General features: G+C 41.9%; 1 protein-coding gene across 1 annotated transcript; it reads right to left on the reverse strand.

The window, feature by feature from the left end:
- Positions 1 to 4,471: 4,471 nt before the first annotated feature.
- On the reverse strand, positions 4,472 to 15,948 carry kcnk6 (potassium channel, subfamily K, member 6). The gene is made up of 3 exons (XM_061719837.1): positions 15,549 to 15,948; positions 11,233 to 11,625; positions 4,472 to 5,749 (listed from the first exon to the last, which is right to left on the reverse strand). The coding sequence occupies exons 1-3, from the start codon at positions 15,862 to 15,864 to the stop codon at positions 5,508 to 5,510; spliced, it is 951 nt and encodes a 316-aa protein (XP_061575821.1). The 5' UTR covers positions 15,865 to 15,948; the 3' UTR covers positions 4,472 to 5,507.
- Between the last annotated feature and the right edge of the window lie 3,237 nt (positions 15,949 to 19,185).

Raw genomic sequence — 19,185 nt, forward strand, 5'->3', positions numbered from 1 at the left:
GTACTCGAGTTGTAAAAAAAAAAATCAGGGGGGATGGTGGATTTTATCATATGGGGACAGATAATTTGTGCTGATTACAAATAATATAATATATTACAAATAATAGCAGTGACCAAAACACCTGCAGAAATACTGCAGGAATGACATAGCAGCAGTTAAATGCAGCCTTCTGTAAGCTTTAAATATCCACTGGGCTTACATCAAATACATCAAAACACAACAATAAAAAACAGTTTTCTGAACTTATCAATATGACTCTGTCCTTCACAGGATAAGTAACATGGATCACTGCAAAAACTCAAAATCTTAACAAGAATATTTGTCTTATTTCTAGTTAAAATGTCTAATTTTAGTAAAAAAATCTCATTACACTTTAAACAAGACTCATCACGGGGAAAAACAACAATTTTCACCTGGTTCAAGTAGATTTTCACTTAAAATAAGTACAAAAATCTAGTGGAACAAGATTTTTTTTGCTTGTAATGAGAAGATAAATCTTGTCCCACTGGCAGATTTTTCTACTTATTTCAAGTGAAAATTTACTTGAAACAGGTGAAAATTGTCAAATAAGTTATTTTTCTGGTGTAATTTTTCTGGTGATGACTCTAAATGTTGAAATAGCAGTAAAACCACATTCATTGATGAAATGACATAAGGGATGGAAAGGAGGGATGGCAGTTTTACAGGGGGGATGATTTTGACTGTTTTTTATTTCAGGGGGGGATGATTTTGACCGTTTTTATTTCAGGGGGGATGCCATCCCCCCTCAACTCGAGTACTGCGTAGGAACATGTAAAGCTCAATGGCTTCCCCTGGAGAGATGGGTGGATGGAGACTGTTTTCCATGGCAAAGCAACATATGTCAAACACAGTCTTATCACAGGGATATGGTCCTCTCTGAAGGCATTCCTCCCAGCATGCCTGCATCTTCCGTCGGGATACCTCTTTAAGGTACCAAAGCACCAAAGAGGTGGGGTATGGTGTACATCATCACTGGACGTCCACCTGGAGACACTGCATTTCTGCATGGACGAATTCTGTGAGTGTTCCAGAGGAGAACAACATCCTGTAGTTCTCTCTATATATTAAGAAAAAGAAAATGAGTTCACATGGTTGAAAAACCAACTGCAGGCAAAATAAATTTTTATGTATGGTCATATGATAGGCTAATATAATATCTTTTTCATTGCACATACCCTCAAATGGATGCCTGTTATATCCTATTTGAAAAGAATAAGCCCCAGGCTCTCCATATCATGTGAATATGATCACAGTCCAACTGTCTCTGAGGGCAAAAAGAAGACACCCCTCTCTCCAACCTAGTCGCCAGAATAAAATGATGACATAGTAGGCCTACGTTTCTGAATCGTTCGTTGAATATCTACATTTCAATGTGTATCATGTCAACATTTATAAATGACGTAGTTCAGATGACATCTATATGGTCTGATGGAGGATGCGGGTTGGGAGCTGGTTTGATAGTTAATTGGCAGAAAGTTGCAAAAGCAGTGTTCACGACCACAATCAACAAAACCCCGTAGACATCGCCACATTTTGCACCCGTTTTTCTGGCGACACAAACGGGTATTTTAACGACTGTCGTGGTGTTTACTGTTGCCATGACGACAGAGGTTGCCTAACTTTAAAGAAGTGTTAACCACGTTTCAAGTGATCATTTTAACCCAAACCTTGATCTTTTCCTAACCTTAACTAAGGAAACTATACAACTTTTACAGTTTGCTTGACCTTAACCAAGTGGTTTTGTGCTTAAACCTAAGCAGACCTATTGTTGTCACAATATAAAACACAAAAACAACATAAAATAACCCATCACAACTTTGAGTTATACATTTCTATAACAATAAGGTTACAAATTTCTTACCTCGATTATTTCAAGACATGTGAATTGTATCAGACTTTTGTCTAGGAAGTCACCAGAGAAGTAGTCAGAATATTTTAGTTGCTTCCTTAAAAATCCCCACCAGTTCTCTATCCGTTGGTTATGATTGCTTGATCCGTACAAATAGCCTTTTCCCGAAAATTCGTCCATATGATCATGTCTCATGAACATCTGCTCCACGTTAACAGTTCTCTGTCCCCAGGTCTGATGGAATTCGGTTAGCAGTCCCATTCCTTGCTAACACCTCATCAATAAAGTATCCAGCGATGACCTTGGGGTCACTACTTGTAGTATGCATGTGCCATATCACCATTCGTGAAAAACCGTCTATTGCACCATTGTGTGCACACACAAAATGTATGGTCACATTTTATGTTATTTTGTTCAATGTTTTATTTTGGGAGTGTCTTTTCTCTGAGAGGGATGTTTTAATATCCCTATACGTTTTTATTTTTTTTATTTTATTTGCACTATGAGTGACGTTAAACATCATAATCTGATAATTGTACATCCAATGGTAAAGTCATTTTGTTTAGCTCAGTAAATGAACTGAATGTTGATCTATTAATGCAGTCGTAAAAGATTTTGTTAAGGTGAAATGGGAAGTGTGTTTTATTTGAGAGCAGAAGCGGTTGTAATAAGCTGATTAGTTTTGTTTCCTTTTTGATATGGATTTTGTATTGACAAAAGGACATGTGAATACAGACAAAGAAAAGCAAATACAAATTCTGCTGATTGAAGCTGCAGTTAACAGAAGCACTTGTCGCCTGTTTCATTCTTTCTGCTGTTTTTACAGGAATCTTATGTGTACAGACTCTCAGCCTGAGACCTGTTACAGATGCAGATCCCATATGGTTTGAGTTTATCAAACTACAATCTACAAGCCATAAAAAGTTCGGGCCTGGATTCTGATACAAATGTCGCCGATGCCGATTCCGGCCCCTCAGTTGCACTCCGTGGAGATCCAGTATTTTCAACAATTGCCTGATTGTCTCTTGAATCACCACGTAGCCAGCCTGAATGCATTTCAGATGCATCATCTTATATCCGTGAAGCATGCCATACTTGTTCAACTGATCCTGGAGAAAAGTTTCAATGTCCAGCAGATCAGAATGGGCTTTCCGTCTGAACAACCAGTCCTGAGGTGCCTGCGCAAAGTCGACAAAGTAATAATACCATCTTAAAAACTTAAAGACAAAAGTATCTCCCAATGTTTCAAGCAAAAAGCAAAATAAAACTGCATTAAACTGGACAGGTGGAACATGTTTGCTTCCATGAAATCGAGCTCTCAAGTGAATGACGGCTTCTTGTTAACTCATTAACTGAGAAAAAGAGCAGATTTTTTTTTTCCCTCAAGTGAATGCAATATGCTTCCGTAGTCCTCAGTAGGTTCATCCAATTAAATGTCTACACAAGAGGGTTTAAAAGGGGAGGTACTTTTGTACCAAGTGTGGTTACATTAAATGTTAACTCTCGGGGCCTTAAAGTAGTGCCAGTCTCATGCCTCTTTATCTAAAATGAAAAGTTATTGGTCAAACAGATAGGAAAACCTGGAAATTAAGTCTTACCTTTAAGCACTTGGATGCAGAATAAAGGTTTTTGACATTGTTAACTTCAGTTTGTATCCAATAAAATGCTGACTTGTTTTTTTTTTACTTACGTTTGAATAAAGATAAATTGGTGTTTTTCTTCTGTCAGACATCCTGTATAATTCTCTAAAACTAACACTTGAATACGCCGCACTGAAGTGTCATCATCTCTACCAGGATATTAGTGACATGTCACACGTTCATCCCCAGGTCTGGTTACGTTGACAGCACTAGATGACACAAGTGACCCGTCATTAAAAGAGTTGTGCAGACCTTGATGACTCGCTGGAAATGCCCAATAATAAGGCGTGTTGATGCAAGGATGCATCTAAAGGCCGGAGTCTGACCTGTGCTTTAAAGGGTTGGTCATCAAATCAGTCATTTCCACAATTCAAAAAACGGCCTTTTTTGTTTTAGTTCAGTAAATCACGAGTCAGTTTCTGGTTAGTAACCATTGAGGATTAATGGATGCGTCTATACAGGACTGTCTCAGAAAATTAGAATATTGTGATAGTTATTTATTTTCTGTAATGCAATTAAAAAAAAAAAAAGTCATACATTCTGGATTAATTACAAATCAACTGAAATATTGCAAGCCTTTTATTTTAATATTGCTGATTATGGCTTAAAGTTTAAGATTCCCAGAATATTCTAATTTTTTGAGATAGGATTTGAGTTTTCTTAAGCTGTAAGCCATGATCAGCAATATTAAAATAAAAGGCTTGTAATATATTTTAGTTGATTTGTAATAAATCCAGAATGTATGACATTTTTGTAATTGCATTACAGAAAATCACAATATTCTAATTTTCTGAGACAATCCTGTCCTGCATTATTGAGAATGATGTAAAACTACATTTTTGTGGCTTTGACTCAGCGTCTTCAAAGTTTTAATGGTCACCATTTTAGTCTATTTAAAAAAACAAAAAAACATCAGAAAGTAAAAACAAAACAAAAAAAAAAAACTGACAGTGAAGACAAATTTGGTACAAGGCAACAACTTTTATTCATATACGATTGTCTAGCACAAACATGTTAAATTAATGTTACAAAACAAACATGGACATAATTTTACAGTATCAAAGATGGATCCTGTTAATTGTTTACTTTGATGTTTGCAAACCTTATACTATTAAAGTGCTTCTCAAGTTCTCTCGTAACCCACAGATGCAGAGCAGGCTGTGTTTGACTTTGGTTTTAGATTAAAAATCAATTACACTCTCGATCAAAACTTAAATTTATTCTCATTTTCTTCCTTTCACTGTTTAATTTGGACCCTTTTAAACCTTTCTTGGAGAATTAACGCTGTTAACTTCTTGTAATAAATACCCGCGGACACCAGGGGGCAGCACCGGTCCACAGGACAGCCCCGACGCCAACACTGGTCTGTTATTTGGCTCTTCAAGGCTGACCCAGGTGAGGAAAAACCAAAAACCCACCACCAACTGCTGTCATACAGGAAATTGATGCATCGTCTGAAGTTCTCCCTACGAGTTTACGTTTGGTAAAGAAACGTCGCTGCCGTGGTGATCATACCGTTGAGATGCATTAAACCAGTGCAAATGTAATGGACTGATCCTCGTTATAAATATGACTGGACGGTCAGGAATGAGGCTGAACAACGCACCCACATAAAACACTTTCCATTAAGACAATACTTGTTAAGTCCCACATTTGTGGCACAAAAACCACAGACACACAAAATGGTCTGGAATCACGAATCCAATTCTTTTTTTGGCCCAAACCCGTCACGTGCATTCCTGAGGCTGTAAACACACCACAGTTACACCAGTGTAGAAGAGGTAAAACATCTGTGCTGTTTTTTTTTTTTTTTTTTTAAATTTTATATAAAGTTCAGGGAGGTTGCTACCGTCGAACCGTTGGTGCTCTCACAGGCTGAATCTTAAAACTCATCTCAATTCCTCATTACGTCTCCTTTCAAGGCATCTCATGAGATTAAAAAAAATAAATGAGTTTTAAAGAAGAGTTCAGATTCAGCCCACCGATTCTGCTGCGGCTCAGCCTTTGTTGATGGTGTTGTACGACTGCTGCGACGCCGGGTCCAGGGGCTTGCTGGCGGCTTTGTCTTTCCGGCGAGACGGCCTGAGGTCGTCGTCCACCATCTGCTCCCTGTCGTCGTCCAGGTCGGACTCCTCGCAGCGCGGCAGCTGCAGTAGGGTGGTCAGGCCGTGCACGTCGGCCATCTTGTGGAAGGATCGCAGCAGGAGGTACATCATCATCAGACCCACAAACAGGTAGACTGGAAGGGAGGCAAAGACACAAGTCATCCCAGAGTAGCAGGAATCTCACGCCATTATCGAAGCTCAAACAACGTAACGGTGAAAGCCATGAAATTAACATCTGATGCACTGAAAAATATTCTTTAGAGGTTGGTCCAATTTATGTACAATCAGAAATGGTCAGATTCTGTCAGAAATATGGGATAATCGGGATCTGTGAGTATTTACATCCATGTAACATCTCATACTACGTAAATTCTTAGAAAAACAGAATCCCAGTTTTAGTGTGAGGCCCAGAACCGCACCGAGTAGGCCTGTGTTGAAAAGATCGATTCTCATATTAATTCTTAAAAATCGATTCATATGTCTAAAGATTGATTTTTTTTTTTTTTTTTTTTTTTTAAATCATTACAACTTTTGGTATTTTTTTTATGCCCAAAAAAGGAATGTTTTGTTGGACACAAGCACTAACTAGTGCCATGTTTCTGTCTTTAAATATGTTTAAAAGTATGAAAACATTAAAGTTTTCAGTAATAATTGCATAAATTGTCTATATTTATTTGCTTTATATACTGTCTTGGGGTTACATTTGCATAAAATGCTAAAAACCAAATTCTCAAAAATGGGAAAAATTGATAATTTTGCCCCACGATGTTTCTGAAAGCAGTTCTATCAGCATTCTGGGAGGTGATTGGTCCTTACAGCATCATTAGCTGCAATACTTGCTGTTGAATCTCAATATAATACTAGTATTCATATGTTGCAGAACTACAGTCATAATTCATGCATCAGCTGAAAAAACTGTTTTAATAACCCTAACCCAAATCGATATCGGAATCGAATTTGAATCGATCCCCAGCCCTAGTACCGAGTCTGCAGGTGGAGAAGCAACGGGTCGCGAGTTCTTGGCTTTCCAGCCCCAAGGCTTCATTTTTCCACTGGAAAACTCCTCTCGTGAGGGTGAGTTTTCCAAATGTTATTTCATGTAAAAAAGGAACAAACCTCAGAAGTATTTGAGGTTGATCCAGTGAACAAGTTTATAAATGTCAGCAGCCCAGTTTGAAGGTAGTTTGAGAAATTCTCCAAAGAAAGCGAGACAACCACTGCGATAATGAAGCAAACACGAGAAAGTACCCTTGTTCTGCATGAGTTGAAAAACACCTGAACTAAAAAACAGAAATACATCTCTAAAAAAAGCTCTGAACTGTGAGTGAAAATATGCAAATAAAAAAAAAAGAGAAGTGCAGGCAGTCGGGACATTTGGACCCCCGACATGTCTGGCATCGGATCAGTACCCGGTGTAGCCCGATATGAAAAACCCAAGTAACACACAAGAATAAAAATCTCTAGAAACACCTTTTTTGTTCAAGGGAGGGGGAAAAAAAAAAAAAAACTGCTGCAGTTCCAGTAAGCCAACTCTTGATGGGGAACAGGTAGGATTACAGGGGCCTCAGGTCTAACACTACTGTTATTGTGACGGAGCGTACAGTCAGCGGTGAAGCAGAACTCGGATCAGCAGCCACAACCCGACCTCACAGAACCAAACAGCCTCAGGCCCAAATGTTTTTAAATCCACAGTAATGAATCATAGCTCTTCAAAGCAACAGTTTAACTCCTTCAATCCGTCATCTGTGGAGCATTCACGACTTAAAACAGCAGCTGATGAATAATAAAAATATGCAATACGTTTAAACAACTCTGGATATCTGGACTGAAACTGAACGCGTCAAGAACAAAACTGGAGAGATTTCAGTAGATTTAAGTCAAGTGGGCCAGAACACACTTCATTTGTCTCGACGCAGGAAATGACAGGACAAAAGGATGCATAATGATTTTAAACTACCACAAAAATGATGACTAATCCTTACGATTCTGATAAACGGGTTGTAACGTCTAGCTAATCTTTTAGGATCAAAATATCCGTTTGCACCCTCTGTACCGAGGCCAGGGCCAAGATTCCCATCAGTAGATTTTGTTATCACAATTCCCGCCAAACATCAAGCCCCAGAAAGGTCAATGTGTCTGGTAAAAGGAGAGGACTTTGACTGTCAAAACTCCAAACACACAGTATTTACTCTTCGGTGACGTCAGGAACGCTGTGCTGCCGTGGAAAAGCCCAGAATCAGCAGCCGCTGGGGGTTCATTCACACATGAACTTCACATAATCAATAATGTGTTGAACGAGCCAACATGTCAGAAGGACATAAAGTTAAGGTAGAATACTTAAAGTAAAAACAACCCCAAAAACCCACAGCATGTTGTCGATTGGGCCACCGTCCGTCACCAATCCTCCTCAGGACCTGCAGGGACCATTTCAGGTTAATTTCACTCAACTCTTCCTGCAGAGACGAGGGAAAGGTGGGGGTGTATGAATCACAGCTGATTCACATGAACGGCTGGGCCTGGTTCCAAATAAAAGAAAGATTAAACCTGAACAGCTGATTGAGGAGAATGCAGCGCCGTCTGCCTGGATCAGAGCAACTAAAGCAAATGGGAAGTCAAGAGTTCACGTTGGCAGCGGTTCAGAAGAAAGACGCTCTGGGAAGCAAACTCTGTCGTGTTCTGCAGAACCAGTGAAAAGGTGCTGCCACTCTCACAACAAACATTTGTCAGACTCTAAACCGACCAGGGTCGGAGCTACTTTTAGACTAAAGTGTCATTCCAGCCCGGATTCAGTTAGAGGGGGGGCACCGAGCATGAAAAAAAAACTAGGAGCTGTGGCACCAGATTTCTCCAGGGTTTTAAAAAAGTTTGAGCTTCTATCAGAAACCAATTCTTGATGTTCAGTTTGAGTCTCAAAATGTCACATCAGCTTAACTTGTGAAGAGCTGCACGGACGAGCAAGCTTCAATTTCCAGAGGGCTCACAGATGAAGTGGAGGAGCAGTTCTCATTTATGAGGAACTGACCTTTCGGCCTCGGCTCGCTGCGGAGAAAACGAGAAGCGGCAAGGTGCCACTTCTCACATCAGAGGTGAGAATGAAGGCCGCCTGCGAAGTTATCCATCCTGGAAATACGAGCCGTGACAGCTCTCTCACATATCCATCAACACCGTTCTTCCTCCGGGGTTCCCTGAGAGAAAAACCTCCCAGGCATCGTGGTTCAATCCTGACATCTTTGTGGATCAGAGATGTTCTAAGCGAGAGACAAGGACGGGTGCAGTCGAGTGTTCAGCAGTCAGTCAACGTAGAAAATAATAATTACTAACTGCAAAGCTGAAACATTGCGTTTACATGGTTTAGAGGGAAAATAAATACTTTATAGCACAACTTAATGTCATTAGCATCTTAACGTCTAAACCGGGGGTCGGCAACCTGCGGCTCTTTAGCGCTGCCCTAATGGCTCCCTGGAGCTTTTTCAAAAATGTTTGAAAATGGAAATAGATGGGGAGGGAAATATATTTGTTTTAATATGGTTTCTGTAGGAGGACAAACATTCTTAATGTCTTAACGTTTTCCAATGCTGTAAAAATGTGTAGAATACAAAATTTCAACATTTCTGTTAACGAAGATTTGCGTCATAGCCACACGTTTCTACCAGCAGGGCGGTGCCAGGCAGGTGGCTGTTGTAAACAAACCGGCCAAAGGGATTGTTTTACAAAGGGGAAAAATAACTGATTCAATGTTTCTTGGACCGAATCATTTGCATTCATTGCAGACTTCAAAAATAAAACCGAGACAATCCAGACTCTCCGCTAAGACAGTGAAGGAAAGGGCCATCAAAATGGCAGGTAACGTCACTGATCAACAAATCAAGGACATAAATTCAGCGCCAGTATACTCAATTAATGTGTTGAGTCGTGTGATGTGATCGATATTGAGCAAACTGCACTTTTATGCAGGTATATGAACGCTTATGTATTTGTAGCTTAGTCATTTTGATAGTAGGCTAATATAGGTACATACAGCATGTGTTGCCTTCATTCTAAGGCTTATCATTTTTTGTGGCTCCAGACATTCGTTTTTTTGGTCCAATATGGCTCTTTCAACATTTTGGATTGCCGACCCCTGGTCTAAACAAACATGTCACCAACAAGAGCGCCTTTTCTGCAAAGTCCCATAAAATAGTTCTGAGCTGTTTTTTTCTGTTGCATAAATGAACTAATTGGACATTTTAACCCACATATGGTTAGAGGTTTGTCCTCATTAGAAGGTTTGTTTCCATCAGTCTTTTTAAACTCGTCACACCGGGTGTCAAAGATGTTCAACCTCTTCCTTTTTCCGCTTTATAAAAAGCAAAATAAAGCATTTATTTGGCTCATTCAGCTTCCACTGAGTCACATTAGACCACATGACAACAACGCCATCAAACGAGCACCAAACACAAGCCGTTTATCTGGAAAAAAGTGGCCAAAGATATCCGTCGGCAACGCCCCCCCCCCTCCACGATCACAGGTTAAAAAAAACTAAACAAACCCATTTAACTGGAAGAGCTATAGTGTGCATTTGCGCCGACAGCTGATCATCTCACTCGTGTTCATCAAATGTAGTCATGCAAATCATTTAGATTTATGACTTTCTGCTCTTTTCACACACGATTGAGACCATTAGCAGGTTTACATCAGACTATACCTGCTTTAACTACGTCCATTTACTGCTACAGAGTCTCAGAGATGATGATTCTGCCTTATAAAGACAGACTGTCTAAAAAGCTCAGTGGTTTGGAACAAGAGATAAACGCTGCAAAACAACATCCTCTGTGTATTTGTATTCAATGGAAACCCAACGACAATCACAGGAAGGCATCTTACCCCAAACCTTTGATCAACTCAGCTTCTCATACCGGCAGCTATGGGTTTCAACTATGAAAACAAAGCAAAAAAACAACCAAAGAGCCATTTCTGAAACCTTTTCTCACTTCGGTTGTGCGTAATTCACTCGTGCTTGAGGCTCCGCCTAGTCGATCTCTGAAAACATGTGACCTTTTACCAAGATATTCCTGTGAAGGGCTTCCCAGATGGCTGGAAATGTAAACATCGCCGCATTAACCTGCGGCTCAGTGTTTGTTTCCACGGAGCAGCGACCGTGACGTCAAGGCCATTAGGAGCTCATGCAAACGCCGTCTTTGGACCCACACTCGGGTGAAACCTGGCCGACCGGTAAGAGGACTGATTTCACACCTCACTGGCTTTAAAAGCCTTGCATTATAACCCCGTGTCCCCCCCCCCCCCCCCCCCACCCACCCTGCAGAGACTCCTCACATCCTGAGCGTGCACCGCTGAGTACACAACTCACATTTATTTTTCCAAACACATTTGGGGCGGCTTTGCTTTAGATTGGGACCCGACTCCTGGGCGGGAAGAGACTCGCTCTGTTTGTCAGACTTGAGCTTGGTTAAACACGGCGTTATGAGGGCCGCCGTGTCCTGGACGACGACCAGACGACGCCTTTTCAAGACAAACACACCCTGCAGATGGTCAGCAGGGCCTGGAAATAGCCGCCACAACTCGTTTTATGATGTTCAAACCTGGAAACTGGTGTAAAATTAAAAATAACTGCACCCACCCATCACGGAAACCTGATAGAGCGCTCTGTTCTTCTGTCCGGCCTGCGCCGCCGGCACGAAGTCCCCGAGGCCGATGGTGCACAGCGAGATGAAGCAGAAGTAGACGCCATCCAGGAAGGTCCAGGAGGCCTCCAGCACGCGGAAGACGGCCGCCGGCGCCAGGAAGAAGCACAGCACCACCAGGACCAGCAGCAGCGCGAAGTGCAGGGCGGTGGCGGGCCGGGGCTTCAGGCCCGTGCGCTGCAGGAGGCCGACCGGCACCACGACCAGCGGGTACATGAGCCTCTGCACGCAGGCCGTCAGCACCAGCATGGTGAAGGGGACGCCCAACAGGGCGTAGAAGATGGAGAAAGCCTTCCCAGCGTCGGAGAGGGGAGACGTGTGACCGTAACCTGGAGACACGAGCAGAGGATGACAAACACGTGAGAAAAAGAAATATCCAAAGTTCAATTCAAACACATTTCATCCCCAAAGGGAAGTGAGCTGCAGTAGCTACTGAAGTCTCTTCAAAGACTCCTTGTATCGAGTCGTTGCTGCGGGCAGGAAGGACCAACCGCGATGCCTCGGGAAAGAGATGCTGCGGTCGAGATTATACTCATTGCTGGAGGTGGTGGGAACTTCAGAGGAGCTCAAAGCAAACGTTTGGATCACACTTTAGGCCAATGGAAACATTTGTACGTCTCACTTCAGAGCTGTTCCCCTTTCTAACCGGCCGGTGTGAAGTTCCAGGCATTTTCACATTTTTAATTTTCACACAAGTGTGGGGAGCTGAGCGTAATGAAGGGAAGCGGTGGCTACTGTCCAGCTGCAATTTACATTAACCCCCCCCCCGTCGTCTGGAGTCCCATGATAGTCAGTTAGTGCCGTCTCCATTACAGATACTTGAAATGTCACCACCTTTAAATTAAGTTTTCAGAAGTTTGTCTTCAGGGTTTAATCATCCAAACAATGGGTTTAACTGCAGGAAAGTAAACACCAAGTCATGTCATCACGCCATGTGTTGGCAGCTCACTTCTGCTTGGTGTGACTTTTAAAACAAACCTCACACACTTACTTTCCCACATTGATTACTTCATCTTCCAGACTACAGCCACTTCTCTTTCCTACCAGCTCACGATCGATGTCCCCTGGTGTTGTGCTACAGTTTGAGCCGAGTTATGCATTTGGTTCCTCTTAACACTTTTTTTTGGCGGACTTGACGGGATCTTATTAAAAACACTTCAAACTGTCCTTAAAGCCAAACTCAAAACCAGGAAGCATGCCCTGCCAATGCGGCCGACAGGAAGTGCTGCCGTTGTAACCGAGGGTTCTCCTGCGGCCAGAGCTTCATCGTGTCTGTGATGAACCTGCTGTGGTGAGGAGACGGGTTCGACTCCTGCAGTTTCACTTCCTGTCAGACGGTTTTTAGATGATAAACCAACCAGATTCTCCTCCTGCACACTTTTAAAGATGCACTGCAACTAGTCTAAAGAAAACAACTAAATTTAACGACAACAGTTGCAGACTTGTGAAGGAAACAGCAGCAGACTGAACAGACTCAACACAAAAGGTCATCCTTGTTCCGTTTCAGGCATGAATTTGCATTTCCTCGCTGCTCATGTGAGCGTCTTCTGCAGCAGCCGTCGGCCCAGACGGGAGGAGGAGAACTTCAAATAAAGGCCGGCCGGAGCATCGCTGAGTGAACTTGCTAGGAGCTTTTCTCAGTGGATCGGTGCACTTCATTACCGGCGTCGTGTTTAAAAATCAGCTGCTTTCAGGCAAAACATTCAAGTCACCGTGAGACGGTTGGAAAATTGAACAGAAGACGGGACTTTCATTCACCGCCATGCTTCGTTTCAGTCACTCTTCCACACCACTCAGTTTCGCGTTGGCTTTTTTTCCTGTCACTCCGACTACGCCATCTTGTTGCGATTGGTCGTAGCGCCAACCGGCTGCAGGCAGAGGCAGCTTTTAACGAGCACCCGCTGGTGCCACCTCTGGGATCAGGACCCCCACCCCCTCAGCCAATTCTTCATCCCCACACTCCTGAAGCTGGGATGTCTGACTTTAATCAACTGCAGACGTCTAAGTTTTACAGCTTACTTGGGGGGGGGGAGTGGGGAGACAGTTGGGGATTAAGAGTCGTTCACATGGATCTCTGGCTGGCTGAGATAAAAAGGATGGGTTGCCAGGCCAGCCAGAACGCCGATTCTCTTCCTTCTTGCACATTAACTTTTATTGTTATAGCACTTTTAAAAAAGCAATCAGGGTGCTTCAAAATTAAATAAAAACATGGACCAAAACAGTGGGTTGTGTTTTCCTTTCCGACAGTTGCAGTTAACGTTGCAGACTAAAGCCTCCGTGCAGATTTCCATTGTCAACATCCTGTTTAAATCAGGAAACCCGTTACTTTAAATACAAATTCACTAATTTCACAGAGCTTAATGTAGTCACATCTACACACTTAAAAAAAAACAACCTTTATCGAGTAAAACAGGAAAATTTGAGGTTTTCCCATGAAAATAGATTATAAAGTCACTCAAAACCAGTTAAGCGACACATTGTTTCTCTATACAGAGCTTCATGGAAGCTGCTGTGTTTGTTAATTTGTGCACAAAGAAACTCCTCAAGAAAAAAAAAAAAAAAAGTTAACAACCAGAGATGCATCCAAAACAACAGTAGTAAAACTGGTGGACAACTACAGGAGGTTTTGTACATCTTGGATGCACCTCTCAGTCAGATTAATCTACTTTTGTAATTGCTCGGTACATTAAGTACCGGTGCGGGCTGGGAGAGGAATTGACACTAGACCCATTTCAACAGAGAATTGTCAAAATTAAAAACTATAGTTGGCCAGGGTAGAACAAGTCTAAGGTGGACTAAAAATATTTCCAAGCCTCATGTTAAGATATTCATCCATCTTCAGTTGATGAGAAAAAAAAAAGTCCCTCCACAAATGAAATGAACATATTCCGCTAAACGAGGCTCCATATCTAAAGTGTGTAGGATGTAGTGAAGTTTACAGTTTTAAATTTCAACAGCCAGCCGAACATCCTCCACCTAACTGTCAGACTGTGGCGACACAAAGACAAAAACAACACTTATTTACGCACGTGTCGGCGGTTCTTTTCTCTCTGAGGCGTTTTTTTCCACTAATGGTAACTAGGTGTGAGACAAAAGCCGTGGAAACCCTGGTGGTGACGTGGATGAGCCATGAGTGGCTCGTTCAGGACCTGGTGGCCCGGCAAGTCCCGCATAACCTGATCAATGAGCCCCAACCCAGCCGACTCGCTTAATAAATAATTAAAAAAGGTCCAACTTTGGGGGATTTTACGTGAAAGTTTCCCAGAAAAGCAGAAGTCAAGGGTTTACCCCCGACTGATCCCCGTGTTTGCTCTGCAGCGGCTGCAGTTACACAGCTGCAGCTCATCTGTCACATCCTGCGCGCGGGGCAGAATAAACACATTGGCACTTTCATTTAAGGGCGTAGGTTTGGTCTCAACATTGGTAGGGACGATATAACAGCATAACCTGCATGTACACTTTTTGCTGGGGACGGGACATTAATAAGACCAAACAGATTGGGTGAACGGGGGTCAGGGCTACATTTGTCACGAATATGAACCTAATTAATTGATAGGCTAAATGATCCATGCAAAATAAATCTGTATCGACTTATACTAACTTTCATGTGAATTGGTTCACCTGATACACGGTTCGATTCAAATCTTTGTTTTCAAAAACTACTAAAGAAACATTTGGAAAACTTCCAGAATATTCCAGGATGCAATTTAAATTGCAATATTTGAACATAACTTCAAATTATATTAACATACACAATAAATACAAACTTATTAATAATCTCTTAACTACTACTTAACCTATAATGGAACTACATGTTAGCCTACATTGTCCTTCACCACAAGAGTAATACATTGCTTTAAAATAATTAACTTAATAACTGTAGGGTCAATTCTATCCTTACAACATTTGGGAAGACAATCTAAATTACCTTTATATCTGAACTCATTATATAATGCAAATAAGGTTGCTTAAAAGTTGGTGGGGACAATTTGAGCCTCCTGAAAAGTTGGTAGTGTTATGTCCCTACCGTCCCTATGCAAACCTACGCCCTTGTTTGACTCCATTTATGGCTCAGAAATAAAAACAGACATTACAAAGATGCCATTTTCCCCTCATTTGCTCAAAAGGGGATTAAAAAAAAAAAAGGAGGTGTCATGTTCAAAGTTAACTGTTGCATCAGTCGGCTGAAGAGTCTGTGCGCAAAGACGCCGCCAGGAGCCCCAACTTTCTCCGCGGTCGTGTTTGGACTCACCTACAGTGGTGACCAGGGTGTTGGCGAAGAACATGGAGGATGCCAGGTCCCAGTTGGAGGACGAGGAGGAGTTCCTGAGGACGGAGACGCCGTACTTGTTGGCCCGCAGCACTTGGAGCAGAAAGCGGTCGAGGGACGCGGCGTTGACGCAGCTGCGGTTCAGGAACTCCTCCTTCAGGAGCCGCATGTCGCGGCGCAGCGTCTCCTCCACCGGCCGCTCGATGCTGGAGAAGACCAGCGCCCCGAACAGCAGGTAGATCACGTAGAAGAGGACGAAGCCGGAGAGCAGAAGCCACGACCTGCCGAGCGGAGGCATCGTGTCCGGAGGAGCCGCTGCGCGCACCGAGCTTTCCCTCCGCGTCTGAGCAGCTGCTTTTCTCTCTTTCCGTCTCTGCGTGGGAAAGTTTGAGGGCCGTCCTAATTGAACTTGAACCCCTCCTTGTCGCTGCAGCCTCCTCCCACTGTGGAAACGGGAGGATGTGTCCAGCTCCCGGACTGGAGGTGCATCCAGGATAATTAATAGATCTGACTATTATGCACCAACAAATAATATCTTTATTAAATATAATACTCCATGATATAGTAGAGCAGAAAACGGTTTTATTTGCCTTTAAAGCCCAGCATAAACTGCTTCCAAACTGCATTCAGGACTTGTTCCAAATAAAAGAAACTCATTGAGATGACGACAGCAAGAACACATTTTAAAAAGAGATGTACATCCATACAAGAGAAATATGGAATAGTTGTGACAACGACCTAAAAATGTGCAGTTCTATCGACAAGTTTAAGAAAATGTTTAAAGAAAATATTGTAAATAAATATAAAACACTATAACTATAAAGTATATAATCAAAAACATTCTAGAATGTGAAATGTCAATTTTATATTTTGTCTTATTTATTTTTTGTCTTTTTTATGCATTGTTTGTTTCCACGGAGTAATGCTAATGTTTCAGATATAAGCTGATCACAAGAGAAAAAGGATAGGCACTATAAGCTACGGCTTCAGCCTACACCTTTTCAGCAAAAGCAATGTTTATTTTACTTTTTTCATTTTGTTTTGTAAAAAACTTGTACAAGACCGAAATAAAGACCATTCATTCATTCATTCATTCATTCATTCATTCATTCATTCAACCTCCAACACGCGTTTGATCCAGCTGTTAAAGCTGCCGTCACTCAGGATTAGTCAAGAATTGAGGAGTTCAAGATTAAGAACAAGTTTATTTACACTTAAACCAACCTCTTGAAGCAGACAAGTGACAAGTCTTGCAGTTAATTTGAAGCCTTTTTGGGATCAGCTGACAAATTTCTCCTCCAAGATCCCCAATCTACCAAAATAAATGTATCCATATTCACTTTGTTCATAATTAATTTACATTCGTACTAAAAACCATGACAGCGTGACAAGAATAGTATGAAATTGACCAATTTTCTGCATTAAATCATGATCAAATTTGATCTGATCTCCATGTAATTTCCAGTAACGGACAAACATCCATGAAGTTAAGCTGAGGACACTTCAACAGTTATAGTTTTTATTGAACTAATTCACAGAGCTGAAAGGAACCCACACTTATTACATCAACAAAAGCTACTTGGAGTCAGAACTGTGCACACCTGGGATTAATTAGGATGAAAGCAGCTTTCTCCCATGCTGCTCCTGGTCCTGGAACCACGTTCAGAACTCTGTTCAACTTTCTGGACTCATCTCCTTGGGTGAATTCTTAAACAGAAACTAACATAAATGTGCATCTGTTATTTTTAATGTAAGGTATTGTAATGTTGTTAGCACTGTGTTGTTGTTGTTGTTGTTGTTGATTTTATTGTTGTTGCACCAGTTAAGCCTCTCCCTCGCAAAAGACATTCAATCTCAAGGGATTTTCCTGGTAAAATAAAGGTTAATAAATTATACTCTTTATTATGGGAGGTTCCTTCAGGGAAATTAGGGATTTTTTTATTTTTCATGTTTTTGGTCTGAATGCAGCTTTATCCTCTCTTAGGTTTACCTGCTCTCAGGATTATCTGCTCTCAGGATTATTTTATCTCAGGTTTATCAGCTCTCAGGATTATCTGCTCTCAGGTTTATTTTATCTCAGGTTTATCAGCTCTCAGGTTTATTTTATCTCAGGTTTATCAGCTCTCAGGTTTATTTTATCTCAGGTTTATCCTCTCTCAGGTTTATCCGCTCTCAGGTTTATTTTATCTCAGGTTTATCCTCTCTCAGGTTTATCCGCTCTCAGGTTTATTTTCTCTCAGGTTTATCTGCTCACAGGATTATTTTCTCTCAGGTTCATGCGCTCTCAGGTTCATCCGCTCTCAGGATTATCCGCTCTCAGGTTTATCCACTCTCAGTTTTATCTTCTCTCAGGTTTATCCACTCTCAGGTTTATCCTGAGAGAGGATAAACCTGAGAGAGGTACTTTGGTATGAAAAGGCCAAATGGATGGAGAGTGTGTGAGTGTTGACAGTTTTTAGGAGCATTTACTTCAAGATAAACATCCAGGTGGTGCTAAACTCCTTCAGGGTAAAACCCCTATGTGTTTTTTTTCTCCAAATATAGAAATCAGACATGGTGTGTTGCATGCAATAATCATTTTGAGTAAGCCACCATCCTCTTCACCGGAGCTACAGCTACTTAATGACTCCTGAGTGTTCTGGATGAGCGTCACACAACAGGACAGGTAAGAGTACTCAAAAGCACTATTTCTTTTCTTCTTTTGGTCAAAGAAAAATGTGGAAAATGTAAAACAGAATGCCATCCATCCATTTTCCTCTGCTTGATCCGAGGTCAGGTCGCTGGGAGCAGTAGCCTAAGTGGGGCAGCCAGACTTCCCTCTCCCTTCATTCAGCTCATCTGGGGGATTTTCCAAGGGGTTTCCTGGCCAGCCAAGATACGTAGTCCCTCCGGCGTGTCCTGGTGTAACAGCTGACCCACTGGAACTCCTCCCACAGCTCGTGACCACAGGTGAGGGTAGGAACGTGGACCGACTGGTAAATCAAGAGCTTTGATTGACAGCTTGACTTCATCCAGGCATGGACCCTTCTTCTTCCTCCAGCATTTACCTTAAAGGGGTCCTAAGTGAGGGCTCTTCACGAATCAGGCTCTCACTTATGCAGAAGCTGACAGGTGAGGAGGTGGGGCGTAGGATGGAGCCTCTCCATGTTTTTATTGATGATTATGGTATTACTATTCAAGACCTTGAGGATCTGACGGACGGCTCACATGACAGCGCCTGCTGCACACACACACACACACACACACACACACACACACACACACACACACACACACACACACACACACACACAGCGATAAAAGATCATTAGATTTGTATTATTGTTCTTAAATACTTAGTTTTCTCTTTATCAGCTCAGACCTGGTTGTGATACAGAGTGGATCCCCTGCAGGAAGCAGTCAGCTTGTGCTGTCTGCTCTGAAGTCGTGGCCTGCTCAATCAATCAATCAATCAAACTTTATTGTCACATCATATTACTCAGTAACATGGGTAAAAAACTTGTTTGTGCAGGCTCATCATCATTTGCAGTTAAAAGATAGACATACAAACAAAGTGCATAGTGCATGAATAAAAGCATAAAAACAGTATGTGGAATAAGAGGATAGAAAAACAAATAAA

The sequence above is a fragment of the Cololabis saira genome, chromosome 4, assembly GCF_033807715.1.
Source record: "Cololabis saira isolate AMF1-May2022 chromosome 4, fColSai1.1, whole genome shotgun sequence".
Classification (NCBI taxonomy): Eukaryota; Metazoa; Chordata; class Actinopteri; order Beloniformes; family Belonidae; genus Cololabis; species Cololabis saira.

What these genes read in the sequence shown, in the direction of transcription:
- kcnk6 (XM_061719837.1), bottom strand. Translation starts at nt 15,864, where the DNA reads ATGCCTCCGCTCGGCAGGTCGTGGCTTCTGCTCTCCGGCTTCGTCCTC. An exon ending in CACCCTGGTCACCACTGTAG is followed by an intron (nt 11,626 to 15,548) that starts GTGAGTCCAAAC and finishes TCGTGTCTCCAG; the next exon opens with GTTACGGTCACACGTCTCCC. An exon ending in CTATCAGGTTTCCGTGATGG is followed by an intron (nt 5,750 to 11,232) that starts GTGGGTGCAGTT and finishes CCTCCCTTCCAG; the next exon opens with TCTACCTGTTTGTGGGTCTG.